We start from the raw sequence: 27,901 nt of genomic DNA, 5'->3' as shown, positions 1-27,901 counted from the left end.
AAAATGGAGAAGGAACAAGTCAAAGAAACCATGATTGTTTGGGCAAAAAAAATCGGTTATAATATAGAATTAGAGAGGTGGCAAAAACTATGGGATAGGAACTATAAACTGACAATGGCTTTGGCATATAAAGAAAATTTATACAAAATGTTTTATAGGTGGCATCTACCACCGGCAAGATTGGCAAAAATGTTCTATAACTTGTCTGCAAAATGCTGGAAATGTAATCATAACCAAAGAACTTACTACCACATGTGGTGGACTTGCACCAAAGCAAAACAATATTGGGAGAAAATAGAGAGCTGGCTGGAAAAGATAATTAAACAGAAGACAGATTGGAAACCAGAAGTGTATTTGCTGGGCATAATCCCAGAGTGTTATGTTAAAGGATCTGCATATTTAATTTTACATATACTGACAGCAGCAAGGATTAGCTATGCAAAATTCTGGGAAAATTAGAATACCCCGCCAGACAAGGAGATCATTAGGAAAATTTTAGAATGTGCCGAGATGGACAAATTAACCTTAAAAATAAAAAAAGACTCAGAATACTACTTGATATGGAATAAATTCTATGACTGGTTAAAGACAAAGGGCAGAAGTGAGAGAAAGAAAATAATGAATGTTTTTTATTAAAAAGAGATGGTAACTACAATATTATATGATATTATAAGTATCCTTATTAGAAAATGGGACAATATTTTTATAGTACTAGCTATGGTTCTTATTCTTGTAAATAACAGACTCTGACAAAATGCTGCATTCTAAAATGTTTATGTATAAAAATTAAAATAAAAAATAAAAAAGTAATGCAACTCACCAGCATTCATATAACCTCCATGATTGGCTCCACCAAATCCACCTCTGCCCCGTCCCCGTCCCCGTATATTTCCTCCTCTGCCCCGGCCCCGCATGCTTGGAGGAGGAGGTACTTCAGCATGCATAAGTCCTGCCATACCATAGCCTGGATTATGCTGTTGAAATTAGAAAAATGTAAGTGTTTATTCCTGGCTCTGGCCACATAAATGCATCTGAAAACTGCACATTCAAATATGCTTTAAAATATCTATCAAACTTTTAAGCCCCAGTTTTTAAAGTAATGCATGGATTATTTCTGATATAATCATAAACTGTAGTGCATATGCCTACCTTTACAGGAAATTTGGGTCCACCTCGTGCTGGCATAGGGGCTCTTTTCTTCTTCTGCTCCATTGGAACAGGTGCATCTGGAAAAAGCTTTTCTAATGCAGCCAGTGCAGCATAAGCTTTTGCCACCTTTTTATTTGAACCAGCTCCTTGGAACTTCTGGCCATCAACCTCAACCTTTGAAATGAGAAATGATTTCAGGAACAGAACTGCAACTTCGACAAAATAGAACAGCAATTATGAATAGTTTTGTGGTCCAAGTCATCTCACCTCCATCACAAATCGTTTGTCATGACTGCCACCAGTTTCTGAAATCAGCTCATACTTTAAGCCACGTCGTTTTTCATTGAGTTCCATAACTGGATTTTTTCCATGCTTGGTCAGTATTGGTCCCTGCTGTTTCACATTCTAAGTAAAAACATCACAATAAAAATGTCTGATTAAATGTTAAAAGCACTAATATTTCCTCCAATATTTCAAAACTATAACTTACAAGTTAAAGAAAGGTAAGCGCCCACCAAACCAATTCCATTATTCTGGCCCTAAATTTATAAAGTATCTAAATAAGCCAGCACAGATCTATTGGCTTTTTAGCCAGTTTGTTAGAAATATCCTCAATGCATGGCAGCATGCTCTGGACAGAAGCTAATATAGACACAGATCACTAAGATTTACATGTAGTTGGGGAGTACAGTGGAACCTCGGGTCGTGAATGCTTCTGTTCGGGACCAAATTGGGTGACGACCAGAATTTTCAGAACAGTTTTGCTTCTGGTTGTGAACAGATCTTCAGGTGGAAACCAAGCAAACCCCAAAAAATCGCTGTGGCGATTTTCCCTTTGGCGCCATTTTGTTTTTGGTTTTTTTTTGGTCCGTGCATGTGCAGATGGTCGTGTTTCTGGTCATGACCAAATCAGGTTGCAACTGTACTCCTGGAACGGATTACAGTCGCGACCTGAGATTCCACTGTATCATAAGAGCACAGTGATAACATAGTTTAGCAATGATTTCCTTAAGCAGACCATAGAATACAACACAGAAAATTGTTTTCTAGAAAATGTGATTCTATGAGGAACACCCTCAGATGTGTTATAGTGATAGGAGAGCTAAGTAGAATGAAGCAAAGCACACAAAAATAATAATTTTAAAATTTATAAAATGCAATCGAAACAGAACACTTAGATATGAAGCACCTAAGAACATAGTAAGTCATGTTCACCTCTGTTTGCTCTGAAGGAGAAGCAGCACTAGGAGTACAAATAATTTCCACTACAGGAGGAACAGCAACTGCAACTGGTTTCTGATCAGTTTCTTCTGCTGATTCATCACCTCTCTCTTTGCCTTCCACACCTGTAGGCAGTCCCATGTCTTGCAGAACCTAAAACAAGAAATTAGCTATAATTGTTCTAGTCTATTGTACAACTTATCAGCGTTAAACAATCTTATTGCCTATCTTGAAGGAACAATCCACACTCACTTACAAACAGAAGCGATCCATCTTTCATCTGTTGGCTGTTCAGCTCTTGACTTTAAGAGGTTGTGTTTAGTCTCTACATGGCAAAGCCAGATATTGAAGGGAGCAAATAAAAAAGTCTGATTTCATTTATATTTAAATTTTATTGAAAGTAAATTAGGGGTTCCCAACCCCTGGGTTGTGGCGCAGTATAGGGCCATGGCCCATTCAGAGCCAAGCTGCGGAAATGGATAGCAACTGCACATGTGCAGCTCCACTTGCGCGAGCAGGAGGCAAGTGCACGTTTGTGAAGCTCCATTTGTACAAGCCTGCTGCTCATGCAAATGGAGCTGCAGTCGTGAGAACCATCCCCTTTCTCCCCCTCCCCGATCCACAGCCAGAAAGGATGGCGACCGCTGAATTTTGGTTGAATTTTACCCCATTTTCAACCTTTATTGCCACAGTTGTTAAGTGAATCATTACAGATATTAAGTTAGCAACACAGTTAAGTGAATTTAGCCTCCCCATTGACTGTTTGTCAAAAGGTCACAAAAGGTGATCACATTGCCCCTGGACAATGCACTGTCATAAATATGAGTCAATTGCCAAGCATCTGAATTTTGATCATGTGAGCCAGGGAATGTTGCAACTGTCTTGTGAAAAATAGTCATAAGCCACTTTTTTCAGTGATGTAACTTCAAGCAGTCACTAATTGAACTGTTGAAAGTTGAGGACTACCTGTAATCACTTCCAATAAAATTGAATAGCAAAAGTTATAGGGATTCTAAAAAGTCTCCTTTTACAGAATTGCCTCCCACCAACAGGCAAGACTTAAATTGGAACCAGTTTGTTAATTCAGCTAATGCCAAATCATAATAAACACAAACATATACTAGATACATAGACGCACACAAAAACACATTTTAAATTCTGGCTTCTTCCGCATCCATTACATTTTTGTGAAATTTGAGAACCAGGATGATCTTAGTGGCTAAGGTGCTGGGCTAGAACAAGGAGAATCCTCCTCCTCCTCCCTTAGACATAAAAGCTGGCTAGGTGATATGGACCAGTCACCTTTTCTTAGTCCAAAGAAAATAGGGGAACAGGAAAAATATAAAGTATTTTTGCCAAAAATAAAGCTGGAATAAGAATCAAATAAGTAAGCAGACACCAATTCATTTTCTGAGAATAAATTAAGGTATCTTTAAAAGCAAAGGCACTTATTACAATTACTCTTTACCTTGACTGCTACATGCAATTTGGCTGTTTTTTTGGAAGGTCCTGAAGCTTCATAAGTGATGCCATCAACTTCCACAGACATAGTAAATATAGGAGCATGAACTGGACCTGTCTGAGATACTAGTTTATATTGAAGTCCAGGTTTTAGCTGATTCAGTTTCATAAGAGCATTCATAGCTTGTGGAGGATCTGACTTTTCCTCTGAAGAAAAGAAATTTATTTTTAGATTACAACATCTTCATATGAGAGCCTATGCATTAATACTGCCAACTGCTAAATGCAGTCTTTATTGCTATCAAGCAAAAGCATAAAGCCCATCAATTTATGAGAACTTCCTACTATTCATCTAGTTACATATAACACTGTAATCAAAGTGACCATCTTAGTGAACACCTAAAATCTAAGCAAACCTACCTCTTGTCAACTCAATACCTTTTTTCTGAATCTTCTTTTTCTTTTTGCTTGGAGATTTCTCTTCTCCATCTTCTTCCATAGGACGTTTTAAAGGAGTGATGGCATATGTTGTACTAGGAGGGATCTGGACTGGTAAGATTAAAAAATTCAAAACTTCAGTACACTGGCCAATAAATCTCTGAGAAATAAAGTTCGCAAGTTTTAAAACGTACCAGTGTAGTCAACTGGATTTTCATTTTTGGGTTTCTTGGGCATCTTTGATGGCAATGGATCCATCCCCAAGACTTTGTGAAGCTGGCCAAAAGCAGCAAGCCTCAGAGCATGCTAGAAAGATATAATGGATGTTATTGAGAAGTCACTCTGCTCCCAACATCTATTAAAACAACACCCAGTCCCAGTATTTCACATAAACATCTTCTTTAAAAAATCATAGTTAAGTACTCTAGAACTTAAAGAGTTAAAAACCTGATACCTCATTTCTGGCAATCAATAAAAGCCTCCTATATTAGTGAAATGGGACCCTTTTCTAATAAAAGCCAGCCTCATGGAGGTTACTAGCTACCAGTAAGAACTCATTGCGGTTTTGTAACATCTGTAATCAAAACTATACCTGAGCACTCTGTGTGATATCTTCCCTTTGTTGTCTGTCTAGATGCCCAATAGCATCAGTGGCTTCTTTTTCACAAGGATCATAAATACCAGAACCATCTGAAGGCAGGAAACAAGGAAGATATGCAGAGAATTATCCTAGGATCTCTATGTAAACTTGAATATTCCCTTAGTATCACCTAACACTCAAAATTGTAAGCATGGTTGATAATCTGATCTACTCTAAATTGCAGACCATTAAGCCCAACAATGTGGCAAACTTGCTGATGTATAAAATGTTCCAAAATGGAATTGAAAATAGTGGGTCCAAAGAATATCTACTCAATATATCATTATATCCTAAATAGAGAATGTTAAATGAAACAGATGATCAACTCTAACTTGTACTAGTTAAGAGAACAAATATCCACTGAAATTCTCAACAGCCAAGGACCATCTAACCTGGCATAACTATTCCGGATGCAAGGCATTCAAGAACTCTTCTCAGTGCCTCACCAGCTCCCATGGGCCGATTGGCTGTTCCAATTGATTTCTCACAAAGCAACTCTAGAGGCTGAAAAGAAATTTCCAAAACAATGAAAATAGCAGAACAATTATCAAAATCTATAATACAAATACAGATCTTTCTGATCAAAGCTTTGTTATCCATGATAGGCAATTGCAGAATATGCAGGCAGTCCTCATTCAGCAGTTTAACTATGGTTTGCAGTTACAACAGTTATGAAAAACTAATTTTGCAATCTGTCATTTCACTTATTTGTTTCGTATAAGACCTGTAAAGCAAAGGAAAGCTGAAGTCCATAAGCACAGGTGTAATATTATTTAGCAATTACTCTGCATAATGACCAAGTTGCCAGTGCTAATTTATGGTTGCTTAAACAAGAACTACTTCTAATTTAAAGTTAGGAAATGAATCTTACTCAGACTTTTCCCCTACTATAAAATGCTATTTTCTTCTCTGCTAATTTTGCAAGCTTTTGTCTGGGATAAGAACCCAGGCCATTTAGAACAGAAAATTGATATTGAGTTAATGTATTCACTTTTTATTTCACATTAAGTAAAATAGTTTCAGATTTTTCCACAATCAGGCTTAAATTAGAAAGGATTAGAAAGGAAGATTTATTATTCAAGGGTTCTCCTGGATTGAGTTCTTGCTTCATCAACACATGAAAACATAGCATGCCTAGGTTCAGCTGACATATTAACTGTGGCTGTACCTTTGGCAAGGGTATGGGCTGTCCTTAATGTCTACTTGGAAAACTGCAACTGCTCAAAAATGTGATGGTCTACATGTTTGCTAGAGCCAGTTTTGTGTGGTGGTTACAGCATCAGAGTAGAAACTGGGGGACTGTGATTTCTAGTCCCACTATAGGCACAAAGCCAGCTGAGCTGGTCCAGTTCTCTTTTTCATGAAGAAGGCAATGGCAAACCACTTCTGAAAAATCTTGCCAAGAAAACTACAGGGATTTTAAAAAAAATGTGTTTGCTAGAGCTCACATCAGAGCACATTTAACAGTAATTGTTCTGCACTTATTCTAGATTCTAGGTACAAATTAAGGTGCTGGTACTGATCCATGACTTGTCGTGTGGATATGGGTTACCATGTAGATATCTTCAGAACTGTCTGAATCAACCATTATCAGTAAGAATAGCTAGGGAGAATCTTCCTATAATCCCACATTTCCAAAAGGCTTGGAAGGCTGAGGCTAATTGGTGCTGCTTTTCTATGGCAATGTTTTGTTTTTATTTATATATTTAGAAATACAGAAAAGCAACTGATTGTATCAGGATCTTCTCTTAAACCAGCACTGCTATTTAAGTACCCTTAAGATGTTTGCAGATTATAGATTATAGAAACAAAATGTTGTCAGATATGCAAAATGTATGTCAATAGTATTTTTTCCAAATAAGTTCTTTGAAATAATATTCAGATAGGGATGTATAAATGCAATGTCTAATATTGTTTACATTCTATTCATAACTATCAAAATAATTTAGACTTCTCATGATTGCAAAGCTACTTTTATAAAAGCCTACATTTTATCAGAGTAAAAAGATGAAACATTTATCAAGTAGAATCTGAGAAATGCAGAACTGCAAATTGTTGCAGAATTTACTATTATGTCTTGGACATAGTCAATCACTGCCTATCACTGATAGGTATGTGAGTTTTATTCAATCTCTTTAACATGCATTTTCTTTATAATTGCAAATTCCTTACAACTGCAAGGAAATAACAAAAGCAGATTGACAGTATTAAGTGGTGATCCATGAGACTGCATGGTCTTCAAATCATTTTGTTGCAAACATTAAGATTTAAGTTACTACTTGAGAATATGTTTGCCAGCAACAGACCAGCTTGCCTGTAGGTAAGCAATGTGTATGTGAAGGGAAGAGGGAAAAAGCCTAACAGCATCCACTGTCATTAGCTATAGTATCAGATAGAATCGCGATATAATAGGCATTAAACACTTTTATTAAGAAATAAAAAACATTCTACAATAGTTTATTATTGACTTCACTTTTAAAAGCATAGGACTTCAGGTTTAGAACTCAATCACTTATTAGAACCTTAACAGAAAGGTTCAATAATATTTGAGAGTGGTTAAGTAATATATTTCTGAACATTCAAGAGAAAATCTAGAAAAAAATTCCCAACTTCCATCATCTATAGTAGTTTGCGCTGCACAAGAACTTGTTGACAGAGACCACATTAGTCAATTCACAGGAGTTCTGAAAAGATGGGGACATTTTAAGATTGCCTAACAGATGCTTTTTATTGTTTAAAAATTAGAATAGTCTGTCACTGTGTATACATTTTATCATTACACATTTGTAAATTGTAAAGGAAATTTAACTTATTAGATTACCCATCCTCTAAGTGGAGCCCAAGTAGGAACACGGGTACAGAGATCTCTCAGCACTCTGATGACTATGACACATGATTTCAAGCCATTTGCCCTGGCCTAGAACAAATTAATAAGCAGGAAGGGGTCAGTAATGAATGTGAAAATCAATCTGAGACAAAACATACATTTTTGTAGTGCTACTTTGTCAAGGGTAAACTATGTATACATTTCCATAGCTTTTTATTTCTATATTTTTCTGTTACTGTGTATGAAAACTTACTCTTAGCACAAAGCAGCAGCTAGGAACTATGCCATTTCTCTGAAAAATTAAATTCATCAAGTGCTTCTTTAGCAACTGTGTATTTAACAGATGCTAAGTTCTGCACATCTACAGCTCACATTAAAACATTTTAACAAAGTTAGGCAATTACAACTTACAGGTTTTCTACTTAAAGACAAATATAAGAACAAAATGCAAACCTGAAACCACTTGGCGTGTCGGAGTGACGCCAAGGCAGCAAGGCATTTCTGCCTGTCCAGAACGTCCGGTGAGTCGTTGACTGATAGCGTTTCTATTCGTGGGTGGAATAAGAAGACAAGGTACAGTTTGACCAAGGGGGTTCTGTCGGGTGGAGAGGGGATGAGGCAGTTTCCTAAAGGGCAGCTGAGGCTCCCCGAACTTTGATCTAAAGCCTGTACTTGAAAGTATTGCCTCAATACATTTTTTTCATCCTTATGAAGTGATAACTAAGTAAGGAGAACAATGTGAGGCATTAACTCATTTTAATGCAGGGAAAGAAACCTTACAGAAAAGGATAGCTTTTAGACTATTGTAACCAGGCTATAGAACTAGACTAACCAACAAAATGGAAGGTTAAAATTAGATTCCCACTTAAATCCAGTAGTAGTACATAACTAAGAGCTTTTCTACAAGGAACCCCCTCCTCCCACAAGGCTTGACTGCCCTGGCCCCAGCCCATGACAGAGTGCGTCCTGTTGGTCAAAGGTCCAGCGTCCCTAAAATTGACAAACTAGAAGGCTTGGTAGATGTGTCAGATATCAAACCATAAACAATCAGGGAACAAATAAGTCTGTGCTGCAGCAAAATTAAAAAAGAAGGCAAGTTCAGTCATTTAAAAGATTTCAGTGTTTTAGCATACTGCTCTTCTGGCTATTGAAAAAATCAATGTTAAATTACAATCAAAATGTCAATGTGAATTCCACCTCATGTGATCTAGTAATTAAACTGTATGAAAGCCATGCATGAGAATAGCAACTACGTAATATGCTAGACATATTGCAGTTATCAAATACTAAATGTGAACTGCTTTTTGTGACTCAACTATATATATATGTATGTGAATTAGCCCCTATTTAAATAAAAAATATAGTAACTTTATTCAAAACTCTGCATTGTATTTTAAAATTCAATTGAATACTCCAAAATTAAGGAGAAAAAACATAGAAAAATAATCATTTTTGCTGCAACACAAACTGCTTGATGTAATACACTCAATTTCAAAAACATGCAAAATTTAAAAGTAAAATGTCAATATTTTAAGAGATTTTGGTTTGCACATGTATCATCTATAATTATTCACATTTAATAAAAAAAACTATTATGCACAAGTGAAATAACACACTTGTAGAAAGGCTAGACCAAAAGGCCTAAATGTTTAAAAAAGGCATTTCATTTGGAAATATCACTCAAATTCTAGAAGACTGTGTCAGATGATCCATAATCAAGAAATTGTAAAACATTGTGACACAAATTGACTTGCATGAAATTGCTCTGCCTAATCAAGAAACTGTACACCATAATAATTAGCAAAATCAGTTTGGAAAATCATTCTGGGACTGCTAGCAACTTTCAGTCTTCCATACCTCCAGCTAACATTTTTTCCATTTCTTCTCTGACAACAGGGGATGTCAAGTGAATAGTAAGTGTCAGTGGAGGTTCTTTTGTATTCTTAATTGTAATTGCAGCATCACTGACAGATTGAATAATTTCATATTTGTCTTCAGTAATAGCCTGAAACACAAGAAAATACTTTATATTCTTAGCTTTTTGTCTCTTCCAAACATTCAATTTAGAGTTCAGGGACAAAAACAGTCCTTTCAAAATAATTAATACAATCAGTAGTGATTTAGGATCAATTATACCTCAGGGATGTCCACCTTCTATATCAGCAACTAAATCTTCAAAGTAATATACTCTTTGTGACTTTACCATCTTAGTAAAGTTGGGGGGAGGAGGAAGGGAATAACCAGTTGGTTTTGAGGACAGGCCAACATTGAAAAACTGACTAAAAGCTTTTTGCCTGGTTTTTAAGTATCTTGCAAATGTGGAATGAATGCTGAAGAAGAGGTATTTAGAAAAACTATTCCACTTGCTGATTTACATTATATTTAGTCACAGTAGTACATCAACCATTATTGAGAACTGTGAAAGAATATTTCCAAAGCAATCAAAAACTATTTTGCAGTATGTATTGTTCTAAAATAATGTTAACAGGGTTATTTATACAGACACTGAAGCCCCCAATTGGATCTGAGTAATTTGAATGATCTGATTTAAATATCCAAATAGTTAAGAAACTCAAACACATCTATACACATTTTGCATACACATAAATAAATGCATTTGTTTAGTATAACATGGCACCACATCTGCATAATCATCAGGAGAGACAAGACAAGCGGACAATTTCTTAAACAGTATAAAGGTAGTCCTCGACTTACAATTCATTTAGTGGCCATCCAAAGTTGCGTCACTGAAAAGGGTGGCATATGAGTTTTGCACTTATGACCATTGTAGCATCCACATGGTCACATGATCAAAATTAGATGCTTGGCAATTGGTTCATACCTATGACCATTGCTGTGTCCCAAGGTCATGTGATCAGCTTTTGTAACCTTCTGACAAGCAAAGTCAATGGAGAAGCCAGGTTCACTTAACAACCAGGTTACTAAACTTATCAACTGCAGTGATTCATTTAACAACTGGCAAGAAAGGTCGTAAAATGGGACAAATTTCATGTAACAAATGTTTCACTTAGTAACAGAAATTTTGGGCTCAATTGTGGTCATAAGTTGAGGACTACCTGTATTTAAAAAGTAGGTGGTGAATGATTCAATGCCTAGAAAGTTTTAATCATGAAAACATTACACTACTAGGAGTATTCTAAATGGATGTATGAGGTATCACAACAGCTTGAAGAGGTTCTAATTTATGAACATTTGAACACTGCTAGGAATACCAAACTTCAAAGTTAGTTCAATCCACAGAACCAACTGTTTGTTATATACATATTAAAAATATTAGGATAGTACACATTAGCCTATTTTTATACTCACAGCAAGCTGTGTGCTGAGATTGTCGGCTACTTTTTCCAAAAGACCAATAGTGGGTTTCTCTTTACATAACAGAACCAGCTCAAGATCCAAGTCTCCCTTCAGCAAGAGGCCTTTTGCTACAAGACCAACACGCATCACTCCACGAAGTGTCCTAGTCAAGTGCTCTGTAGTCTTCTGATCACTATAAATATATATATATATGTATTTTTATATATATATATAGCCAAAATAGACCAACTCTTCCTTTATATATTTGTTCAGCCAAATTTTCAATGAACAGGAAAGATACTAAGTTGATTAAGCTGCAAACCTGCAATATTAAACTGTGTGTTGGTTCTTGCAAGCTCATTCATTTAGAATCAGACCATTACTCAATATATTATCAACCAATTATTTTTCCTACTAATTATCCTGCACATGAATCTTTCTATATGGAAAAGAAACAAAATTGGTTTTATGCAATGCTAATATTGTATTGTTCAATAATGTTCAAGTAGAATAATCATGTAATATTTCTATCAATATTTATTTATTAAATTATACCAATAAACCATCTACTTTACTAGACCAACAGTTTAAAATTTCAAAGTATTTTCCCAAATGGCTGGAAGCTATGATCAGGCACCCTTGACTATAGCTTCATCTCTAGCACAGGTTGTATTTGTTCAGTGCTGCTTGAATAAAGAAATGTCCATTTAAAAAAAAATTAGTATATATTGCAATAGAGATCCATGATTTCAAGTAATCCTTCTCCAAAGTTAGAGAAACATCTAAACAGGATACCATGTTTACATACCCTGTTGAATTTGTTTAGTTCTTTTTCTCTCTCTAATTCTGAAGAGGAGATTGGAAGCAATTTTCCTTTGATCACTAAGTATGTTAGCAGAGTTTCTCAGCAATATCTAGATATACCTAGGGGAATTTTAATGTCAGCATCAGAGGTACATAATTTTCATTCATAATATTGCAACCCATCATGAATCAGAGCTGGAAGGGACTTTGGAGGTCTTTCTAGTCCAACCTCCTACTCAAGGCAGAAACCTTTATAATCTCGGACAAATGGTCGTCCAATCTATTCCCAAAAACCTCCAGTGATTGAGCACCTACAATCCAGGAGGCAAGATAGTTTAATTGCTATCAGAAAATTTATCCTTACTTCTAAGTTGGATCTCTCTTTGACAAGATTCAATCCATTACTTCTTGTCCTGCCCTTTGGTGCCCTAGAATAAGTCAATCCCCTCTTCGTGACAGCCCTCAAATACTGGAAGACAGTTAGCCTCCAGACCTTTTATCATCTTTGTTGCTCTTCTCTGCGCTTTCCAGGGTCTCAACTGTGGTATAAAGTGGTATTATCACTTTATGTGATCTTGAAGAGAAGAACATGACAAAAACTATGAATACCCACCTTCTGCCTCGCCAGAACTTGCACCAGCAGGCTTTTGGTCATATTAGATTATTATATACAATATAATTATATACAACATTAGATCTCTCTGGAATAACAGAGGATTTCCTGCCCAATAAGTAAAATGTAGTTTTGTGTGTATAAATACATTTATTTTAGTTTTCCAGAAAGTTGGTGGTCTGTCCATAGTTTCAATATTTACTAAGCCACTGTTGACAGGGATGTTTATTCTTTTGTCATCAAGAGCCGCACTACTTTCTCATGTTGTTTTGTACAGCTAAGAGCCAATGCCACTGTTGTTGTGTGATGTCAGGGATCAAAGGTGGGAAATCTTATTCATCTATCTGAATTGGGGCAAACATTTCTGCAGTGGTGGGATGTATCTTTGGGTTTCAGTATTTTATTTTTCAGTCCCCTAAAGATTGCAGTTGCCAAGGGATGGGACAGTTCCTAAAATGCTTTTTTTTTTTTTCTTGAAATGTTAAGGACCAAACTAGTCTATTAAGCAAAATATAGTGAGAATTAATACATCCACCTAATTAAAAATAATAAAAAATATGCTATTAAATATGGGTTCTCTCAAATAGGGAGAGGGAAGTGCATATGCAGGCTACTGAATGCCCCCCATCCTGGTACCATCTCTGTTTTGTTATTTTGAAAGTCAGAAAATACGCCACTATTTCTCACTCAAGTTATTAGTGTGATTTCTGGATATCATTAAAGCAAAAGAGATAGTGGTCAGTCCTAGAAACAGATTAGCTTGTGAAAGTTCCACTTGTGAAAGTTCAAAATTCTCTTTGCCTATATTTGTTTTAAAAGACATGTTGGGCGAGGGCTTCCGGTTGGGTGCTGTGTCGGTGCGGAGCTGAGGAGTGGATTGCCGCTCTGAAAGATTCCAATTTTCGCTAGTTGGTGGCTTTTTGGAGCGTGTCCGACCCCGGAGGGGTAGGCAAAGAAAGGGGAAGACACGGAGGTCTTGGGGAGGTGCCGCAATCCTGGAGACTGGAAGAACCCCCACGAAAACCAACGGCAGAAGAGGGAGATCATGACTATCATAACCAGAGACGCAGCAGCCCAGCCGATTAAAAAAAGCAAAAAGAGCTCAGCAGGCTGAGCACTGGAAAGGTGTATTTAAAGAAGATTTTCAGAATATTGGTGAATATCGTAAAGCTCCGATTTGAGTAGTGTGGTAAAGCGGCGGAACTATTGACAGGAGCACTGACCAAAACAACGGCAGAGATTTATGCTGACAAATGGAACTGTGAAACTTGAGGAGACGAAGGGTGAGATAACAACATTTGCTTTGCGAGTGGCGGAGTGAACTATAGAACCTTATTGTCCGTGTATTTGAGAAGTGGGGAAAGAAAGAAAAAGAAGTGAAAGTGGTTAAGTGGTATAGGAAAACGAAAGGACAGTTAAGAGTGTAAAACTTGGAAAAGAACTTTTGACGCATTGAAAAATCGGAAGGACGGACTGGGGAAAATAAACTATAATTTGGTAAATATTAATAGACAACTCTGACAACAAAACAAGGAAGATCTATTTAAGGTTTATAAGTGGAACTGTGACTGTGTGGGAGTAAAAGAACAAAAGAGTAAAAAGAAAATACACAAATAGAAAGAAGAAACGAAACATAGAAAGTGACTGTGCAACTTGGAATGGGGACATTTTGAATTAAGAGTTGTTGTATAGAGGTAAATACATTAGAAATTTGTATATAGAATATTGCTTAATACTGATTGAATTTTTTGGATTAATTGAATAATTGTTGGAAAGTGATTCTATAAGCATATGAATTAGATGGCCAAAGAATAATTATATAATACTATTATTCTTATCTTATTGTTCTACTGATAAATTATATTAATCAATTTTTGTTTAAAAATATTACATAAGAAATCTAGGAAAAAATGAAATTAGACTTACTTCGATTAAATATATAATCTTAAGGAAATAGATAAATTCATATATATAGGAATTCAAATATATTAATGAGCTGGGTGCTTTAACTATTTACATTATTTAATTAATTAATGAATTAATTAATTATATAGGTCTGGTGTTTTCTGGTTAAGCACACTTGTATCTATTTAATTGTATTTAACTATACCTATATTGGGTTAATATTTAACTTTATAAACCTTAGAATATTTGAGTATTTAAGAAATAGAAATAAGAAATAAGATTTGTCTGGGACTATCCATAATAGAAAACTCTTAATTAACAATATATGTATTAATACATATACTGTATTCAAATGAGAACACAATATAACTCTACTAAGGATAGTTGATGGTAGATTGGAGAGAGCTCCTACAAATAGTTAAAATGGCAACAATAACTACAAATGTAAAATCAGGGAAGAAACCTACAACAGTGACATCTTCATCTCTGGGACAGAGACCGACTGACGCAATGTTACTGGCGGAAAAGACAAGCTCTGCCCAAAGTTTGCAGCAGTACAGTCAACACTTGCTATGATGCAGGAAATGATGGTAAAAACCCATGAACTGATAGCGAGGAATCACAAAGACATGGAATTAGACATGAGAACGGAAATAGGAGTGAAGAACAAGATACAAAATTTGGATAGTAAAATCGGAAAGATGCAGGAGACAATGACAAAAAATGAACAAAAATTAAACATAGTAGAGGCAAGAATTGAGGTGGTAGAAAAGAGATTAGAGAAATTGGAACAAAATTGGAAAGTCTTATATCGTGAACTTCAGGATTCCATGGTGCATATAGAATTAGAAAAAGCATCATTTTATTTGAGATTCCAGAATGTTGTTGAAAATAAAAAGGAAGATCTACGTGAAATAATGGCGAACTTGATAGCAACAGCCCTACAGAAAGACAAACAGGAAATTGAGAATGACATCGATGAGGTTTACAGAGTATATACACACTACGCCCAAAGACACAGACTACCCCGAGAAGTCCACATCCGATTCGCGAGAAAGACGATACGAGACATGCTATACAGCAAGACGAAAGACAAGCCTCTGTATATATAAAGATCATGAAGTGGTATCGTTGAAGCAAATACCTAGGAGAGGTAGGGAGCAAAGAAAGGGCTACCAGTTTTTGTCATCTCAGTTAATTAAGAATGGTATATCATTCAGATGGCTCACCCCGGGCTCTTAGCAGCATGGCAGGACAAAAAATATAAAATCGACACAATACAGAAAGCGCATCAATTTTGCGAACAATATCTGGGACCTGACAGTAACACGAACAGAGAAATCACCCTATTTTCAGTTAATATCAATGGTTTAAACTCAACATTAAAAAGAAAACAGTCATTAGAAAAACTTAAAAAAACAAAATGCAGACATAATTTGTATACAAGAAGTATAAAGTATACAAGATAAACAGGCAGACCTCTTTCAAATCAAAGGAAAAGGGGTATCGTAGTATATATGAAAGATTGGCTGCAACACAAACAAGTATACAAGGATGATGAAGGGAGAATGTTATTTATAGAAATAATATTAAACCAAAAAAATATTTTGTTAGTTACAGTATATGCCCCGAATGTAAATCAAAAAGAATTCTATAATAAACTCCATCACAAGATAGTAGAAACTGAATATACAAGTGTATGTATTGTAGATTTAAATGCTGTTTCAGACAAGGACAAAGACTATAAAAGTTCCAAAATAAATAAATAAAATAAAAGGAGACTATTCCCATCTTCTTTTAATAACATGGTGAGGAAATTATATTTGAAGGATGTGTGGAGAGAACTGTATCCAACTAAAAAGCAATATACTTTCTTTTCCAATCCCCATCACTCTTGGTCCAGAATAGATCAGATATGGATGGACCCAGGCTTAATGGAAAACATTGAAAATATAGAGTTCTTGACAATTGTATGGGCTGATCATAACCCTATTCAAATTAAGTGGAAAGGAAACAGAATGATTGGAAGATGGACATTTAATAATAGTATACTAAAAGATAACAAATATATTGAAATGGTGAAAAATGAATTGAAAATATTTTTTGAAATAAATGAGAGAGAACATACGTCCCTTCAAAACCTCTGGGATACAACAAAAGCTTACGTGAGAGGTTTAACTATTGGCTATAGTATTTAAAAAAAAATAAAGAAAAAAGGCAACAACAAAATGTGTGGAGAGAGAAACTTAAAGATCTAGAAACAAGTAGACAAATTGATCCGAATAATCAAAATATTAATAAAGAAATAGATTTGGTAAAACATAAGATAAATTTAAGTATGCAGGAAGATCTGGCCCAAAAAGTTAAATTAGTAAAACAAAATTATTTTGAAAACACAAATAAGCCAGGGAGATGGTTACCCCATAAAATAAAAAAAGAACAAGGAAAAAGAATGATTGTAGCTCTCCAAGACCAAGAAGGGAAAGTATGTACTCAGACTAAGGAAAAGATATTGCTAAGGACTTTTTTACAAATCTATACAATCAAGAAGTGCCAGAAGAACTTATTAATCAATATCTGAAGGAAATTACAGATGAAGAGAAATGTATTTTAAATAATAAAATATTGATAGAAGAAATTAGAAAGGAAATTGGAGCCCAAAAACCAAATAAAACCCAGGGCCCGGATGGAATTCCGTCTGAATTCTATAAGGAGTTTCAAGAGTTATTGGAGGAGTTAATGACAGACTTATATAATGAAGCCTTGGATAGTGCTAATATACCAAAGTCATGGACTTAAGGGTATATAACCCTTATTCACAAAGAGCAATCAGACCCACAAAAAATTCAAAATTACATACTTTTAAACGTAGATTACAAGATTTTGGCCACAATATTGGCAGAAAGATTAAAGAAAATATTAAGCAGGATTATTCATACTCACCAGAATGGGTTTCTATCATATAGACAAATGAAGACAAATACAAGAATAATTATGGATGTTTTAGAATTCTATGAAGTACACACAATTAAAACAATGGCACTGGTGTTTTTAGACGCTCGGGCTTTTGACAACTTGAATTGGAATTTTCTTATTAAACAATTGACAGGCATGAAATTTGGCGAAATTTTTTTAGGATTCATTAAAACAATATACAATACCCAAATTGCAAAAATATTAATGGTGAAAATACAGATAATATAAGGATAAATAAGGGTGTAAGACAAGGATGCCTCTTGGCTCCCCTACTTTATATATTAATAGGAGACGCTACTGGTACAAATCCGACAAAATCAAGAGATCAGGGGATTAAAAGTTAAAATAGAGGAGTACAAACTTCAAGCATTTGCTGACGATATGGCATTTATAGTGGAAGATCCCTGGAAACGACATCCATTCTGATGAAAGAAATAGAATAATATGAAAAGGTGGCAGGGTTGAAAATTAATAAAGAAAAAACAAAAAGTGATAATAAAAAATTGTACAAATGAACAAAAGGAAGAACAAAGAGATTAGGGATACAGGTGGTAAATAAAGTAAAATATTTGGGGATATGGCTGACAGCTAGGTGCTCATCAATTAAAAAAAGATAATTACGATAAATTAACAATTCAAATATTTAAAGACTTAGATAATTGGGCCAAATTACAAATATCTCTATTATAGGTCGTATTGCAATAGTAAAAAAATGAATATTTTGCCAAAATTGTTGTTCTTATTTCTGACGGTGCCAGTGAAATTGGAAAAAAGCTTTTTTGAAGAACTAAATAAACATATATCCAAATTTATATGGCAGGGGAAAAAACCCAGAATAAAATATAAATTATTACAGGACGATAGAAAGAAAGGCTTTGGTCTTCCAGATTTCGTAACATATTACTATGCTGCGATAACAACCTGGCTCAAAGTCTGGGTTAATTTGATAAATAAAAGGATCTTAACATTAGAAGGTTTTGATCTCCAATTTGGATGGCACGCATTTATGTGGGATGGAAAGAGTAAACACCACTTGTACTTTCAAAGGCATTATATAAGGAGTGTGTTATTAACTATTTGGGAAAAGATTAAAAAAATACATTACTGTAAAGTCCCACTTTGGTTATCTACAATGGAGGCAGTTACACATCCAAACATTTTAGATTTTGATAATATTGTAAGATATAAAGATCTATTACATGAAACCAGAGAGTTAAAGGGTAGGAATCAAATACGAATTCAAGGAAAAGAGGTGGCCTTATTCATGGTGGCTCTATGCGCAGATACAAACACATTACAAAAATGATAAAAGAACAATTTTGTTTTAATATGACCTACAAAGAATTAGATAAGATTTGGCATGGAGAGGAAAGGAAATTGATTAGTAAAATATATAAATATCTTTTGGATTAGAAATTAAAAGAAGAAATAGTCAAGGAGTGTATGATAATTTGGGCAAAAAATGTGGGCTATACTATAGTACTGAATTAGACAAGTGGGAACATATTTGGGAAATAAATTACAAATGTCAGCCTCGTACAAAGAGAATCTGTATAAAATGGTGTATCATTGGCACTTGCCACTCACGAGACTGGCTAAGATGTTTCAGAATCTCCTCCCAAATTGTTGGAAGTGTAACTGCATCCAGGGAACATACTTTCATATGTGGTGGACATGTCCATATGCCCAGAAGTTTTGGAAAAATATTAAAAATTGGATTCTAAATATAACTAAACAAGATGTAAAACTTGAACCTGAAACCTTTTTGCTGGGTATGATAGATTCAAAAATAGAAAAAAATATCAATATTTAATCTTGCACATTATAACGGCAGCCAGAATAAGCTATGCACAAAATTGGAACCTGTCTATTGTCCTTTCAGAGGAGATGGTCATTAAAAAAATTCACGAAAGTGCAGAGATGGATAGCCTAACCAAATTACTATAAAACAACAAAGATAGTGAATACTATAGTTTGGAAATGTTGGTATGAATGGTTAAAGAAAAAGCAAAATTTGACAACTGAATAAGTTATGAAACTATGAAGGACGTGCGTTTAATCATAAAGTATTCTGTGAAATTAAAACATTAAAAGAACAAGGAAGGTATTGTAACAAGGTAGATCACGTCAATGTTATGGGGTAAAAGAAAAAAAGAAAAGTGTAACCAATGCTCAATACCTGCTGCAAAATGTATATATGTACATATATTTTATGTTTCTTTTTAAATGTTTTAAATATATGAAACTTAAATAAACTTTATTAAATATTTAAATAAAATAAAATAAAATAAAATAAAATAAAATAAAAGACGTGTTGGGCGAGATTAAAGGGAAATGCTTTTGCGATACTGGATGTACTCGATGTACTTCAATGATTCACTTCCATTGCAAAATGCATGCCAAGCATTTTGTCACATCTATAGATTAAATAAAAAGCTGAGAGAAAAGCCATATATAGGTAGTTAACAGTAATTAGGACCAGAATTTTTGTTGCGATGTAATGCAACTGTAAAGTGTCACATCGTATGACTGCATCACTTACCAACAGCAATTCTGGCACTTCCCATTGATGTATGGCCTATATGTGGTTAAGCCATCAGGCTAGAAACCAGAAGACAGTGAGTTCTAATCTCATCTGTCATGTAAGCCAGCTGAGTGACTTTGAGTCAGTCATCTATCTCACAGGATTGCTGTTGTTGGAGGAATATTAAGTATGTTCATCACCTTGAGTTAATTATACAATGAAAGGATATAAATAAATAAATGTCATTTATCAATGATGTCCAGCCATTAGGCAAGGACCCATACATACAAGTCATTCCTGGCTTCATCCCTCCCAAGTCCAGTAAGATAAGGGACTGTCTCCCTTTTAACTCCCATCATTTATTCATCTATAACAGGGGTGGGCAAACTACGGCCCGTGGGCCACATCCGGCCCGTTGGTCTGTCCAATCCGGCCCGCCCCTGAAAAAAAATCGCTGGGCCTGTGCTGCGTGGCCCCCAAAGCTGCAAAACAGTGCGGAGCGCTCTTGGGGTAGGAAAGAAAAGAACTTTGCAAAGGCCTCGGCTGGGAGTTCGAAATCACCTTCGAGTGTGTCCTCTCTGAAGGTGAGTCCCCGACGATCCCCCCCTTTTTTCCGGGGCTTCCAGGCTTAAACTTTGCAAAGGCAAAGTTTGCAGGCTGGAGCGTCTTCCCGCCGAGGAGCGGGAAGGGTTCCGCCCGGTGGGTGGGTGGGCTGCTTAAACTTTGCTCAGGCGGCACTTTAAAAGCCTGCTCCCAGCACCCGAGCAACTTCCCAGCAACTTTCGGCTTCCTTTTAACTCGCGGGCGCCGCGCCTGGCCCCGAGCCGCGCGGCGGAGGGGAAGCCCGGCGGGCGGGCAGGCTGCTTGAGGAGGCGACCCGGCGGTGCTCCGGCAGCAGCAACAGGCAGTTCCGCCCGGGCTCCGCTCAGGTGTCCGGCTGGGGCTGTCAGGAGTTGCTACCGCTGGCGCAGCTCCGCGCAGCTCCAGTCCCGCGTTGCCTTGGGAAGGAAAAGGCAAAACCAGGAGCCGCTGAGCCTGAGCCTCCGGTGCCGCTGCTCCCGTTGCAAAGCACCGCCGCGGCTCTTCCTTTTTGCTTTTCCCTTCCCGAGGCAACGCGGGACTGGAGCCGCGGAGCCGCGCCGGCGGTAGCAACTCCTGACTCAGGGGGCCTCCGAGGGGAGGGAAGGAGGAGAAGAGGGGGGAGGGGGGCCATTCCCAAAAAAATCTTGTGCTGACCCGGCCCGTCTGTCAAATTTTAAAAGTCAATGCGGCCCCCGAGCCAAAAAGTTTGCCCACCCCTGATCTATAACCTTTTAGCCACCCTGCACTCTCCTGCATCTTCCAGATCTGGGCTCTATTGGCTATGCTGCTCCCAGCTGACCTATGCTATCTCCATTCCATTGCTGAAGACATGACCCAGTGTGACTCAACAAGGCAGCTGCTGGCCAACCATCATGGCCTGCCATTCTGCTGGAAATGGGGGGGGGGAGGCTTACGGGGATTATTAGCTTGCTTTTTTGCTTTTGCTGTAACTGCTTGTGAATTAGTAAGGAAGGAATCTTTGGAGACACGGCAGACTCTCTCCCAGCTGGTTTCAGCCTGACTCCAAGGCCATATTGCCCTGAGGTTGAACCTAGCACCTTAGAGATTCTCAAAACAACCTTTCAGCATCAGCTGCTGGTGGACTGGGGGGGTGGGGGTGGGCTTGGGGAACTGAAAGAAAGCCGTTTGCTTTGCACAAGCTTTTCAAATTTCACCTTATGGAAATCACTTCTCAGTAAAAATTCTTTTGATTCAACTTAATGGATTAAGAATCTTGCTTTCCTGAGGGACTAACTGAGGCAGTTCCTTACACATGTTGCTTTCTGACAAAGCTTTAGAACCTTATGAAAAAGCCACGTACAATTTGAACAAGACTACACATGGACTCAGGAAAGATCAGTCAGCAGTACAAATGAGCCAGGCCAGATGCACCTGATCAGCAGCAAAAGATGGTAAAACTCAACTGGAGTTGGCAGGGCAGCAGGCCAAGCACAGCCCAAAAGGGCAGAAGTGAAGAGACAGGCAGGTGAGAGGAGCTGAAGTATCCCTGTGATTGTGCAGCCAATTCTGGATTTCTGGGGGAGGTACAGCAAACTAAAAAGGGCTCTATGAAAGTGGAACCAAAGACGATGGCAATGACCAAGGACCGTCTCTACATAAGGAAAAAAGAAGATTGCCCATGTGTGCTCTGGATGGCTAGTCATGAGACCGCAAGACAGGTTTTGCACATTTGAATGCTAGGACATGATGCAATCAACCATCTAGCTCACAACCCTAGATCTAGATCATCTAGAACAGCGGGGGGGCGGGGGGAAACTATGAGGATGCTTTTTGTGGATTTTAGTTCTGCGTTTAACACAATTCTTCCACATAGTGTCTAAACTTCTAGACCTTGGACTTTCTAATTCAATCTGCCTTTGGATTATGGATTTCCTGTCTGGCCAGAGGGTCAGATTAGGTAATCATACCTCTTCAGCCCTTATTCTTAACACTGGTACACCACAGGGTTGCATGTTGAGTCCTTTACTCTATACTCTTTATGTGCATGACTGCACCCCCACTCACGCTAGTAATACTATTGCTAAATTTGCAGATGATACAACAGTGGTGGGACTCATCTCCGAGGGGGGATGAGTCTGCCTACCGAGATGAGGTAGACCGGTTGCTTTCGTGGTGTGGAGAAAATAACTTGGTCCTCAACACCAATAAGACCAAGGAGCTAATAGTGGATTCTAGAAGGAACAGATCAGACATCCAGCCCTTGCTTATCAATGGAGACCGGGTGGAGCAAGTGGCCAGTTTTAAGTTTCTGGGTGTTACCATAAAAGAGGACCTGACCTGGGGTGCTCACATTGCAACACCGGTCAAAAGAGCCCAGCAGAGATTATACTACCTGAGACTTCTCAGAAAACAACTACTGAATGGAAAACTGCTGGTGACCTTCTACCGCTGCACCATAGAGAGCATTTTAACTTGCTGCACCTCTGTATGGTTTGCCAATTGCACAGTGGCAGATAGGAAAGCACTCCAGAGGGTTAACATCATTGCCCAGAGGATCATTGGTTGCCCTCTCCCCTCTTTGGAAGAGCTTTATAACTCCCGTTGCCTTAAGAAAGTTCAAAACATTCCCAAAGATCCATCTCATCCTGGGAACCCTTTTTTTTTTAACTATTACCATCTGGCAGACGGTACAGAATAATAAAAACAAGGACAAATAGGCTGAAAAACAAGCTTCTATCCCAGGGCAATAGCTCTTTTGAATTCTGCTGTATAGTGCAGTATTGGTGCGGTGTCGGGGATTTTGGTTCAATGTGTGGAGGGTGAAGGATGTGTGTTTGTGTTTATTTTCATGGTCATAGTCATGCTGTGCACTGAAGTTGGTGTTTGATTTCATTGTACGAGGTGCAATAATAAAGTAAACTAAACTAAACTGCAGAGCATTTTAAAGGACACTCACTAAGTTTCCAAATCCCACTTTCCAATCACTTTTTAATTGCTTACTCACCATCTTAAAGCTATTAAAGCCCTTCAGGACAATAAAGCTATAAAAATCGAATAAAGAAGTATGTTGGAAAAGTCTTCGTTGGTGGAGTGCAAATAACTCTGAATTTAAAAAAATTACAAGCTTAAAAATTTAAAATAAACACCTAAAAGTTAAATAAGATTTTAATCCAATAAAGAGTCCAGATGAATTTGGAATATTGACTTTTACACTAACATTTTGGAATTAACTATAAAAGTTAAGCTTTTCTTGGGAAACAGATTTATTATCTGGTTACTGCAAGATACTAAAGATTTTAAAGCAGGAAGAATACAAGTGTGGTGAATTAATATTTTGACTTATAAAATGGCAAAAATATTATGTAATATTTTAAAAATTAAGGAAGATATTTTAAGAATGGAGCCAAAGGTTAGTAATACAATATTAACACTATCAATAATTATGTCTACTTCTATGTACCAACTATGTCCAAAGGATGTTTATGAAGGAATGACTATCTGGTAAAGTACCAAAAGCGGAACTATAAAATGACAGGCCGAAAGAACAATTCAGAAAAAGATGCTTTACTGGATATACAAAAGAAACCTGAAGTTTTAAAAAGTAAAAAAATACAAATAATAAACCAACAGGGAAATATTTATTAGATTTTAGACCTGGAAAATATTATTAGATTCCTCAAAATAGTCTTGTTAAAACCTCGAAGAAACCTGTGTGATAGACCAAGAAATGCAAGGAAACCCAATTCTATGAGGAATAACGTTTTTGGAATAACATTCTGATGCTCGCCACCCAGAACAGGCCGAAAATGAAGGCACAGAGGCTGCACAGAAGCGATGGAAATCCCTGTAGCCTGAAATAGCTGATCACTGATCCAACTGCCAATCAGCTGCTTGTGCTAATCAGGCTGTGCTGAAGCTGAGAGGCAAAGGCAAAAAAATTTTTTCTTGTTTTCGTCCCCAAAAGCTAGGTGCGTCTTATACTTCAGAGCATCTTATACTCCAAAAAATACGGTACTTGGACTTCAGTAAGACTTTTGACAAAATAGACCACAATTTACTTCTTGCTAAATTAGAAAAATTGGGATAGACAGTACCAGCACCAGATGGATTTAGAATTGGCTGACCAACCACACCCAGCATCTAGTTCTTAATGAAGCGACATCCACACGGAGGGAAGCATACCTGAAGATTCTTTCTTAGGCCCAGTAATCTTCAACAGCTTCATAAATCATCTAGACCAGCGGTCCCCAACTTTTTTGGCATAAGGGTCCGGTTTCATGAAAGACAATTTTTCCATGGACCGGGGCGGGGATGGTTTTCCATGCAACCTGCGCATGTGCAGATGAAGTTTCATTTGCCTGTCACTTGTGTGGCCCTGTTCCTGACAGACCATGGATTGGTACCGATCTGCAGCCAAGGGGTTGGGAAACATATCTAATTTGCAGATGACACCAAGCTGGGGGAATTGCTAACACTTTGAACAGATTCTAGATTTAGAAATATCTTGACAGATTTGAGCATCGAGCCCTATTCTGTAAGATGCAGTTAAGTGATGAGAAATATAAGGTCCTGCATTTAGGCTAGCAATGGTACTGAATATATTAAAGGAGATAAGCACAAAATGGAACAAAATTAATATTGGATGTATTGAAGGATATTTATGAACAAGGGATTTTAATTTTAAGAGTGTCTGCCAATAATGAAGATATGGAACAAAACTTACCAAATAGGAGTGATTTGAAAGTGGATCTAAAAATGATGGGCTATGGGAATGTGGAAGGATACATGGTATATTCATATGAAACTAGCTGATGTCTTAACAAAGCAAAAAAAGACCTCAGTAATTTTATATGAGACTTTTTAAGGTTTGGAAGAATTTTTTGAGAAAGGACAAAGAAAAAATAAGAAATCAAGTTCTAGGACATCATTTGAGGTGATTAAAGATTAGCTAAACTAGAATGGAATGACAAGGCCTTAATGATTTATTTCTAGACATGAGATGAAATATGGAAAAAAAATCATTTGTTGTATTTTAAATGAAGTTGATCAGCCATTAAAATTGTTTATACGCGTTATGAAGAAAGTCAACTTTTTAATATTTCTTTTCTTTATATTTTTCTTTTCTGCACTTTTTAGTCTCTAGTTCTTATCATTTTAATTGTAATGTTCAATAAAATTATTAATGAAATTATTTCAAGGTATCTCAAGCACAAGTTTTCAGAAACTTGTCAACCTCTCTAATAGCAAGTTATGAATAAAGTTACATACCTTCCTTCTTTGTTTTCTTCTTCAGCTACAGTCTCCATGGTGTCAGGTTCTGGCTGCTCATTATTACCTTTCTCCTGCTCATTAATCCAGTCAGAAACAGCTTTGAGAGCACGTTCAGTGTGAGAAACCATGTTTTGAACTGCTGTCAGCTCTTCTTGAGTTGGATAAACCGCAGAATGCTTTGCCATGACATGGCGGTCATCATTTACAAAAATGCGCATTGGTCGCTGAAATTTAAAACATAAAATAAGTAAAACAAAAATACATGGCATTTCATTTCATTTATGAATGGCAAATTCTTACCATTTTGCTTCAGATTCTTGATGAATTTTCTCCAAATAAAATGTTTCTTCTATGCTGTACTAGCACTGTGTTCAGGTACTCTGAAATTAATTTTTTAAAAAAACACCATCTTCATTGAACAAGATTTGGTAGAGAATCAAACATTTATATTCCTTAAAGATATGACTGCACATCATGCACATCAACCTAAAAATAGAGTGGTTTCTAACATATGGAGTTTACTAATAAGGATTGCATTCCCAAACAATAGTTGAATTTCTATTATACAATTCAATATATACTTACTTCAACAAAACACACTGAATGTATGAAGATCAAACATAATCACTATATCCTCCATTAAGTCTCAACTTTTGATACTCTGGAGTATACTAATTGTAAACTGAAAAATCTGGTCAAGGTTAATACAAAAGAGAAAAGCTGAGAAAATACCAAATCGCACACTATATTTTAATAAGCCCGAAACAATCTGCCTGATCATTCCATTGATAATTATGAGCAAACATTATGAAAGAGGAAATTCCAGCCCTGTCGTTGCTCCACGCGGGAGCTGGGGTTACTGGCAAAATCTTCCGATCTGAAAAGATTATTCCTGCCAGCCGCTATACATCCGTCAGGGCCTAGTTCCTGCCCCAATTTTTCACCACGCGCTTGGAGCCTTAAGTCTTTAAAGGTGGCTTCCCACAAGGAGGGTGGCAAAGGGCACACACACACACACACACACACGGGATCTTTACGGGATATGGACCCGAGAAAATACCGCGTACTCTCCACAGAAAGGTTTGCGGGGATGGCGAGAAGCAACAAACCTCAGAAGAGCAACCATACGAAATTGGAGGGCCGATTAAGTCATTGGGTATCTGAAAAGAGTCCCACTCTTTCCAGATACCTAAACCAAGTCTAAACCACTCTTTTCCTTCAAGAGAAACTCGAGGGCAAAAGCAGCACCCCGGAGAAAGATGTCCGGGGGGGGAGGCTGCGGTAACCAGGAAAAGCAAAAGCGTCATTGTGAAATTCCACTCCAACACCGATTCAAGTTCTGGTAAAGCAAATAAGCGCGCCCAGTTCCAAATATTTCCCGCTTCCCGTTAAGTCGCTCACGCGCCATTACTATCCTCTCCCGCTCGCTCACCACCCCTTGTCTCCTGGCCCATTCGCCGCCATTTTGTTTCCTCCACACAATGGAGCGCGCGCGCGAGCGCCAAGCCAGAGAGGGAGGCCGTTTTCCGCGACCCGTAGATCAATCCATCCATCCGCTACACCGTTGACCGCGTTTCACGCCCGGTCGGACCAACCAACCTGTTCCCCTGAGGAAATCCTCGGATTTAGCGCTGCCTTTCTACGCTAGGCGGTCGTCTACTTACCGACCGGGCAGGGCCCGTCGAGGGTGACCGGTAGTATCTCCACGCAAAGCGTTTCGTCGATCAGCCGTTCGGCAACAGCAGAAGCGGCGACACCGACGACTTCGTTCGGTTCTAACTGCAGCGTGGGGGGAACGGTGGCACGAAGGAGAAAGTGAGATCAGTCGTCCACGTGATGCGGCGATAGCCTTCTCCTCCTATCAGAGCGGAGAGAGGAGGCGTGAACTAAACCTCGCGCGCGCTACAGAGCGCATCTCTCCTTTTTTCTCCGCCCTCTTTTCTGCCTCCATTTTATTTCCCGTTTTGAAGCGTGGGTGTGCTGCTGTGGAACTGTGCTGATTTCAAGCATTCCGTGCTGAATGCTGGGTGGTCTTCTTTTCTTGGATTTGCTTTGATGCAAAGATAAACGGTCACAAAGAGTAAAAACACCAGATGTGACACGTTCGTCGCGAGCTTGTGCGCGCTAACTGGGAAATTACATTCTATTTGAAGGGAATACTGTTCTGTCTCCCTCATAAAAGAGCCTTCAGAGTTGAAACATTAACCTGAA

General features: G+C 37.5%; 1 protein-coding gene across 14 annotated transcripts in view; it reads right to left on the bottom strand.

The window, feature by feature from the left end:
• Positions 1 to 27,476, bottom strand: part of ILF3 (interleukin enhancer binding factor 3) — a 44,283-nt gene extending 16,807 nt beyond the window's left edge. For 4 of the 14 annotated variants that reach the window (XR_015747904.1, XR_015747905.1, XM_026679641.2 and 1 more), the window contains exons 1-16: positions 27,355 to 27,476; positions 25,991 to 26,070; positions 25,688 to 25,914; positions 11,067 to 11,247; positions 9,594 to 9,741; positions 8,190 to 8,281; positions 7,731 to 7,826; positions 5,302 to 5,413; positions 4,862 to 4,959; positions 4,464 to 4,575; positions 4,252 to 4,380; positions 3,839 to 4,038; positions 2,365 to 2,523; positions 1,417 to 1,554; positions 1,150 to 1,323; positions 821 to 974 (exon numbers count right to left, since the gene is read on the bottom strand). Coding sequence is in view for 12 of the 14 variants with exons in the window: in XM_026679641.2 (XP_026535426.1) it covers positions 821 to 974; positions 1,150 to 1,323; positions 1,417 to 1,554; positions 2,365 to 2,523; positions 3,839 to 4,038; positions 4,252 to 4,380; positions 4,464 to 4,575; positions 4,862 to 4,959; positions 5,302 to 5,413; positions 7,731 to 7,826; positions 8,190 to 8,281; positions 9,594 to 9,741; positions 11,067 to 11,247; positions 25,688 to 25,914; positions 25,991 to 25,993 (2,023 nt within the window). In the remaining 2 variants the exon portion in view is untranslated. Of the gene's footprint in view, positions 1 to 820; positions 975 to 1,149; positions 1,324 to 1,416; positions 1,555 to 2,364; positions 2,524 to 3,838; positions 4,039 to 4,251; positions 4,381 to 4,463; positions 4,576 to 4,861; positions 4,960 to 5,301; positions 5,414 to 7,730; positions 7,827 to 8,189; positions 8,282 to 9,593; positions 9,742 to 11,066; positions 11,248 to 25,687; positions 25,915 to 25,990; positions 26,071 to 27,122; positions 27,176 to 27,289 lie in introns of those variants that run through there. The other 10 variants (XM_026679644.2, XM_087957121.1, XM_087957124.1 and 7 more) reach the window with 8 other exon arrangements.
• Positions 27,477 to 27,901: the final 425 nt, after the last annotated feature.

The sequence above is a fragment of the Notechis scutatus genome, chromosome 2 (genome assembly GCF_049901735.1).
Source record: "Notechis scutatus isolate UNSWTSFEM ecotype Mainland chromosome 2, rNotScu1.2, whole genome shotgun sequence".
In the NCBI taxonomy this organism is placed as follows: Eukaryota; Metazoa; Chordata; class Lepidosauria; order Squamata; family Elapidae; genus Notechis; species Notechis scutatus.
The sequence above is the reverse complement of the archived record's forward strand: the minus strand, read 5'-3'. Positions and strand labels throughout refer to the sequence as shown.